General features: G+C 43.5%; 1 protein-coding gene across 1 annotated transcript in view; it reads right to left on the reverse strand.

Moving 5' to 3' along the window:
- Positions 1 to 466: 466 nt before the first annotated feature.
- The window catches only part of FAM78B (family with sequence similarity 78, member B), a 100,013-nt gene continuing 92,167 nt past the window's right edge, over positions 467 to 8,312 (reverse strand). The window contains exon 2 of the mRNA XM_011933371.1: positions 467 to 1,211. Within this exon, the coding sequence (XP_011788761.1) occupies positions 689 to 1,211 (523 nt within the window). The 3' untranslated portion in view covers positions 467 to 688. The remainder of the gene's footprint in view (positions 1,212 to 8,312) is intronic.

Raw genomic sequence — 8,312 nt, forward strand, 5'->3', positions numbered from 1 at the left:
TGGGTAGATGGAACTAACGAAGTGTTTCCGTTAGTTCACATCAGCACCTTGGACAGTTCCAATGAGGCTTTCTCCCTCAGAAAGGAACAAATATCAGTATTTGTCTAGTTTTCTAAGTGTTCATTCATTCCAGTAAGTGTGTGTCAATCTGATCAAGTAATAAATGCAGAGGTATTAATGTGTAATAAAACCTTATTCTTTCCTCTCCCCATCACCCATTCTTTCACCACCCTTTTCCCCAGCACCCTCCAGTCAGACAGCAGGAGTCTGCCTTACGACCACCTGGTGTGGATGTTTTCACTCCTACTTCTTATTGGTTGGGAAGCAGCATTTGCCACTGGCACTGTTTAATTTTGTTTCCATCCCCTGCATCTCACAGGAAAGAAATGGTCAATAGTTCAGATAAAAGAATCATCCTGGTCAGCTCCAAAATATGGCTACTTGCATGGTAATCACAGCAAGTCTGTCAAATCAGTGATTTCTTTATTCCTAAGAGGAAGGGATTTTTCCTAAGGATTATGGTTCTACCACCCAAGGAGCAGCCCTACTCTTCAAAAGTGGCTGCAAAGGCTGGCAAACCAAGAGGTCTGCTTTGGCTCAGAAACTCAGTTTGGCTCCTGCCACCCCTGGCACCCTCACTGCATGTCTCAGAGGCATGTGATCCACACACAGTCAGGCCAGTCTGCTTCTACTTAGGAGGGATCACAACCAGAGGTGGCCCCCGCTTGGGCCTCCACATGAGGACCTGGGCATCATTGGCATTGGGTTTCACTAGTGCGTTAGGGGGGATGGGTTCCATCCGGCTCAGGATCCGGGGCTGCTCCTGCTGAGTCCTGCCCACCAGCCGGGCCCGCTGTCCCAAGAGCTGAAGAGGGTCCACCTCAATGTCCACCCTCATCCTCCACTTGATGGTCTGCAGAATGATCTTCTCCTTTGTGGTGGTGTTCATGGCCACCAGCCAGGTTGTGAAACTTTGGTCTCTCTTGATTCTTGTGAGCAGCGGCACATTGCTGTCGCTCACAGGCACTGCCCATGTCACACTGGGGTAGAAGTTGTCATTCATGCTGACGGAGAACCTGGAGATCTTGTTGGTGGGGCCAACCAGGGTCACAGTTTCTGTGGTGTTCCCGTACCAAGGGTAGCTCACCCCATCTGAGTCACTGATGGCTTTTACTCTCCCTTCCCTCAAGTCAGGCAGTTCCCAGCTTGACCTGGCAAAGCAGAAGACATGCACAAGAAAAGAAGAGGCTGAATGAATTTTTCAAAAGCTGGAGAGGTGCTCACTGCTTACTAACATAGTCAACTTGGGCAAAATGAGAAGTTCACAGGGGAATTCAGGTCAAAAAGTTCTATGCTGTGCTGTTTCAGGATTAAACGAGAACAAACCAAAATAAAAATAACAAAGCCGTGCCAAAACAAGTTAAACACAACCATGGCTGACCCAATTGAAAACAGGAAGCTCAAAGAGGCAGTTGTGAGACCACAAAGAGACATCAACTAGTTAGATGATGGTAATCAGCAATTTAGAGGAATTCCATTACAAGAACCACTTTCTTGGAAATATGAGTGTAAGATTTGTGTTTTGGGAAGAAACGATGGTTGAAATTCGATGTACTTGGAAGGCAGTATCTGGTGGAAAGAAGGGCAAAAGGAGGCAAAATTAAAGGTTATATTAATTTCTTAGGAAATCACAGTAATAGAATTTCTACTCAACAAAGAGGGTTTTTTAAATCCTAGGCATCAGCCAATTCATCACTTAGGCATAGAAAATCATCACATGAGGAAATAATGGTCATCTTCTGGAAAACCACCTGAAAGTGAAAGTTGTTCTACAGGCTGGCATAAACTCTAATGCACTGCCCTCCCGTTGCCTTCCAGTTCAGCCTAGAAGCCTCATAGCTTAGTTTGGCAAACTTGCCATTTAGCACCAACCTACTCCTGGCTGCCTCTGACCTTGTACAGAAGGAGGAACCAGTGTCTCTCCCCACTGCTGTAGACTGTTGCTATTAATAATTGCTGATACTTATTGAGTGTTACTCTATTCCAACCATTGTACTAAGTACATCATCTCAGTTAATATTCAAAATACTCCACAAGATAAATAAATTTTTATTTCCATTTAACACATGAGGGGAGGGAGGCTTAAAGATGTTAAGGTACATGAAAAAGGTCCTACAGAGTGCAAGAGGTGAAGCTGGGAGTTGCCTGACTTCAAAGTCCATGGTTTTGACCACTAAATCATACTGCCTCCAAAAGTGCCCTTACACAGCGCTGGAGAGAGCAGGGCAGAGAGGACTTAGGCTGTCCAATGAGTTAGCAGCTCCAGGACCAGTCACGGAGAACTGGACTGGACCCCAATAAGGACAGAAGTCTAGTCAGCAGAGTCTGATTATGCATTCTTCATATTTTCACTCCGGGTACCAGGGATGGTGCTTGGTAATAATGCACTAGAATTTAATAATTAAAGAAATGTGACTGCTTTATTCATCAGCTAAGAGGTAGTCGTCTTGTCTGATATAAAGTTCTTCCTCCTATGAAGTGACACAAGATCCTGCAGGGTTTTATACAAGTGGTCTAAAAGGGAGTTGCATTGTCAAGCTGGTGCTGATTAACATCTCAGCATTCTTTACTGTCACATGAGGACATGGAGACACTAACTACTGCCTCCTACTGACCCCTCACAGTACCTCCTAGGCCAGTCACCCCCAGCCTGAAGTGAAGGGAGGGCTTGGCTGCCTGGGGAGGAGGTAAGCCCACAGCTGCAAGAGCCTTTTCTCTTGTCATGCCCTTGGTAACTGCTGGGAATAATTGCAGTGTATCATGGTTGGCAGACACTAAGTAAGGAATTGACCTGATGCAGAAAGTCAGAGACAGCTCATTTTGCTACATATGCTTTTGCAGCTGGGGGCAGGAGTGCCCAGGTAATTCTATGCCATTTCTTACTGTACAAAAGGGAGTACATGTTGTTTGAGTGGGTCAGAAGTTGGGTAGAGACCCAATCTGCTCATTGGGTTCATGAAATAACCATACTGGAGTCGGTTTCATGCCCCCATGCAAAGGGCTAAGACAATTCTTCAGTCACAATACATCTGTTTCTGTGTTGCCTAAATCTTGTTTTTCATTTTGGTTGTAACCAGTCCCTGCTGGCCTTTGATTTCCTCCTTAGAATTGGAGGGGAAGCATTTCCAGCAGTGGCAGACTGTTCTTGCTCTGCCACCCTACACGCTGGGTTTACTGTGGCATATTGCCTGGGGAATTTGGTTTTGAGTGGATGTACTTTGATTCTGTTACAACACAGTCCTTTTCAGGACTATCTTGCTAGTAGATTCAGTGACTTTATCTATAGAGTCTTTATAGTTCTCATATTTTTGCCTCCTGTCTTCCTGCCCAGAGCTGTGTGAACAGAGACTTGGGCCCAGGGTCTGCAAGTCAGCCTTGTAAGACAAACCATAAAACTTAGTTTGGTCCCAGGTTTTTTGGGGGGGGAAAAAAAAAAAGAGAGATAATACAATAAAGACACACTTTTGTGGCTCTCTTAGGAGGGAAGGAAAAGACCTTTTCCTTGGAGGAGTTTCTGGAACAGAGAAATATAACAGGCTTCTTAATTATCACATCAGAACAAACACATCTGGCTACATGTAGTCATTGGGAATAGTGACATTGGAGGCTACACTTTAGTTTCAAACACACTGCTGTTACTTCTGCAACTGTGCTTTTGGGAATTCCTCAGGTCAGAGGCAAGTTCTCCTCCATAGCCCTAGGGAATTAGGATTACATCATTAAGGGATGGTTTGATTTTGGAAACAGCCAAAATTCATTATGACTTAAGTCTGGTGAATAGGGAGCTGCTTTAGATGTGAAAAATATCAAATTTTTCCTTTATGAAAAATAGATACTAATGTACACCCCAAGGCAGTGACCTTCCCTTCTTCCCTCCCTCTGTCTTTCCCTCCCTTTCTTTCTCTCTCTTTTTTTTGTTTTTCCAAAAAGAGTTATGTCTATAAAATGCATGACTGGTTTATGTAGCTGATAAAATGTCTTTGGTCATGGTTTCTTGAGAAGTCTCTGTAAAGTTCCAAGAACAGTACCACTATTTGAGTCACTCAATGACCATTTAAGGGGATTACTTTGAATGGAATGCCGGAGGCATTTCCAACTCCATATGGCTCAAACTGAACTCATCATTTCCACCATAAACCAAGTCGTCTTCCCCTGTCTGTGCTGCAGGGGGTGGCCCACTGCTCACCTAGTCTTCCAGATCAGAAGGTAGGGCCATCTTTGGCTCTTCCCACACCCTCCCCTAGGCTGCCACAGTGACTGTATCACTGCATCCTGTGAATTTTGTCCCATAGTGATGCTTGACTTTATCTCCTTTTCCCCATCCAACTCTTACTGCCTTCACTTAATCCAAGCCCTCAGCATCTCTTACCTGGTCTACTGTAATGGCGCATAACTTGTCTCTTTGTATCCAACTCTGGTCCCTCTCAAATCCATCTTTTAGGTTGCCCAAGTGTTCAAACATGCAAATCTGATCATGCTCTTTCTAAACATAAAATCCTTCCAAGGCTTTTCTATATGGATATCGCTGGCATCACCCACAGGGTAAAATTCAAGTTCCTTAACAGGACATACATGGCTCTCCATCATCTGGCTTCCCCATCCCCACACACCATGCATCTCACTTCCACCGCTGTGCCCTGTGCCTATGCTGTTCCTCCTCCTATTCAACTTCCACTGTATCGAACTACTCATCCTCTGAGAATCACCACATGTATCACCTCCTCCATGAAGCCTTCTCTTCCGTGCACCCATAGATATATCTACATCTACAGGTGTCAGATTATATTAAAGGATTTATGTGTCTTCCCCATTAGATGACAGGTTTCTTGAGGCTTGGAATTATGACTTATTTTTGAGTAATTAGTGTCTTGCACATTGCTGGCACATAAAGCTTAATAACTATTTATTAAAAGAATAAATACTTTATTTGAATTATTTTCATGACTATATTCCTGGAGCTTGGTAGAACTTGTATACAACAAAGTGTTTTATTACAGTTTTATACTTTACATATTTACTCACCTTTTAAAAAAATCTAACATCTACTATTCATTTAGAATCTATTTATTAGAATAGTATCATGCCTTGCACTGAAAGTTGCTTATCCTTAAAAGGAGGAGGCACACTTAAATGAAACTGAATGAATTAGTGAATATGAATGTATTTTAGTGACTACTCATGCCATCATATACCTATGTATAAAAATGAGTGTGACGACTCCAAGTGATACAGCAATTCAGAGACATGGACAGCCAGGCAGGCTACAGCAGGGGAAAAGCTTTGTGAAGGAAATGGGATATGAACACTTTGGAATAGAGACAGGCATTCCAGGTGGGAGACTGCGTCATAGGCTAAAGTGTGACATCAAGCATGGATGTGGCGTGTCCAGGAAACAGAGAACACTGGGAAGAGTGAAGATACTGCTGGGGGCGCAGGGTAGTATCGGGTTTGTGGAGCATCTTCAAAAATAGACTTAGGTACTTGGGCTGCATCCTAGAGGTGGTGAGACTTTTGCTCAGGAGAGTTAACTGCAAGGAAGAAGAGTAATGAAAAAAGTAGGATTAGAGGGCTAAAGGGAGGGAACGAGGATGTTTAGGAGCTTCTGCAACACTGCAAGTGATCTAGACTGGTGGCTGAGAAAATGGACAGGTGTCACATATAAGAGATATTACAAAGGTAGGTTCTCCAAGGTTTGGTAACCAATTGCCTGTTAGAGACAAAAGAAGACAAAGAAAAACAATCACTCAGAAGAGGCAAGTACGGCTGACTCTGTGTGTGTGTGTGTGTATGTGTGGTGTGTAAATCATTCACAAAAGTAACAAGGTTGTGGTCTCACTGTCCCTGACATTTTACACCCATCCCTGAACCAATCACAGTGGTATTTCAAGGTGTAGTACCTGACTCCTGCATTAGAGCAAGAGGATGGTGAGGATGGGGTCGTATTTCTTTGTATCCTTCGTCTGGAGCATGGTGTCTGGCACATGATGCATACTTACTAATCTTGTTTCTCTTTATATCTCATTATTTCTTTTTCATTGTCCTTTGCTGGTTCTGCCTCATCTTTCAACCTTTTAACATTGGAGGGCCCCAGGGCTTAGGCTTTGGTCTTCTCTTTTCTGTCTATTTGCATTTCCTTGGTGATCTCATCTGGTCTCATGATTTTAAGTACCATCTGCACTGTGACAACTTCCAAATTTGTATCTCTAGGCTGGATTGCTCCCTTGAGCTCCAAATCCATATATTCACCTGCCCACTTGCCAAAAACTTTGGAGTCACTCTTGGCCACTCTCTCACATTCCACATGCTACCTATCAGCAAATCCTGTGGATGCGATCAGAATATATCTAGAATTCTACTCCTTCCCACTACCCCCATCACCATGACACTGGTCCAAGCTAGAGTTGTCTCTCTTAGATTACTGCAGTGGCCTTCTAACTGGTCTCCTTGCTAATTACTCAACTTTGCTTCCCTGGTCTATTGTCAACATGGCAGCCACAGTGATCTTGTTAAATATTTGTAAAATCGTGTCACTTTCCTGCTCAAAATATTTCCATGCCTCCTAAAGCACTCAGGAACAGCTCAGCTACTTAAAATGGCTTATGTGGTCCTACATGATCTGGTTCCCTATTTCCTCTCTGATTGTATCTCCTTTTCTCTCCCTCTTGCCCATTCTGGCCTCTGTGCTGTTCACTGAACACGCCAAATAAACTCCCACCTGAGGGCCTTTGCACTTACTGTTCATTTCACCTGGAACAATATTCCCTTGGATATCTGAAAGGCTCGCTCCCTTGCCTCCCTCATTCCTGGCTCCAATACCACGTTCTCACTGCAATCTTTCCTAACAACCGTATTTAAAATTGCAACCTCCTGTCCCAGTGCTCCCCATCCTCCATCTCTGCTTTGTTTTTTCTCCATAGCACCTTCTAATACACTATAACTCATTTATTTTGTTAACAGTCTGTCTCACCTCATCCCACTCTCCAAATATAATCCCTAAGAAGGCAAAGATTTTATTTTATTTTATTTTATTTTTTTTTGAGACGGAGTCTCGCTCTGCCGCCCAGGCTGGAGTGCAGTGGCCGGGTCTCAGCTCACGCAAGCTCCACCTCCCGGGTTCACGCCATTCTCCTGCCTCAGCCTCCTGAGTAGCTGGGACTACAGGCGCCCGCCACCTCGCCCGGCTAGTTTTTTGTGTTTTTTAGTAGAGATGGGGTTTCACCATGTTGGCCAGGATGGTCTCGATCTCCTGACCTCGTGATCCGCCCATCTCGGCCTCCCAAAGTGCTGGGATTACAGGCTTGAGCCACCGTGCCTGGCAGATTTTATATATTTTATTCACTGCTATACCTCCAGTACCTAGAACAGTGCTGGAAAAATAGAAGGAATTCAATATTATTTGCTGAATAAATATCAAATTGATCTGAAGTGAAAGATGAGAGGAGACCATGAATTTCAATTTGGACACTACCGTTTTTGTAGAATTGACTAAACAGGCTGACACTGTCTGTGAGTTAATCGCAAACTTGGGTCCAGAGCTTAGAAGAAAGTCAGGGCTAGGGATGTAAATTTGGCAACCATCTGCATGGAGAGGATCAGGTGCTGGGTGAGCTCTTTGAGGATGACAGACCTGTCACATGGCCAGAGACAAAGAAAAGTATAAAAAGCAAAGGAATAGCCAGTAAAAAAGGAGAATTAATTTCCAAAGTCAAGAATTTCAGGGAGTCAGCAGTGTCAAAAGTCACAGAAATTGAAGAGAAAAAGCCATTCAACTTGTTAATTCTCAAGACAGCAGTAAAGATATGCTGGTGGAAGTCATTCTGCAAGGGAATTAACAAGCACAAGAAAAAAAGGAGAAGTGGGCAACAAAGGGGAGAAGAGAGATGAAGTAGAGAGCTGGTCCAGCATCATGGCTGACAGCAGCATTCTGGAGCCAGACTGCTTAGGCCTGTAAACCTAGTGCTACTACTTACTAGTTGTGTGAACGTTCTGTACCCAGTTTCCCCATCTAAGAAATAAGGAATAAAGATGATACTTACTTGATGTACTTGGTGTGAGAATTAAATAAGATAATGAATGGGAAGTACTTAGCACAGCTAAATACTTTCATGTGTAAAACAGGAAGAAAAGTAACTCCAAGTCTCCCTACATCTCAGAACTATTACAGAAATCAAATGAAGTGATGATGTAGGAGCAAATGCTCTGTAAACTACAACACATGATGTCTCTCTCTCTATATATAAAATATTATTTTT

The sequence above is a fragment of the Colobus angolensis genome, unplaced genomic scaffold, assembly GCF_000951035.1.
Source record: "Colobus angolensis palliatus isolate OR3802 unplaced genomic scaffold, Cang.pa_1.0 Scaffold126, whole genome shotgun sequence".
NCBI lineage: Eukaryota > Metazoa > Chordata > Mammalia > Primates > Cercopithecidae > Colobus > Colobus angolensis.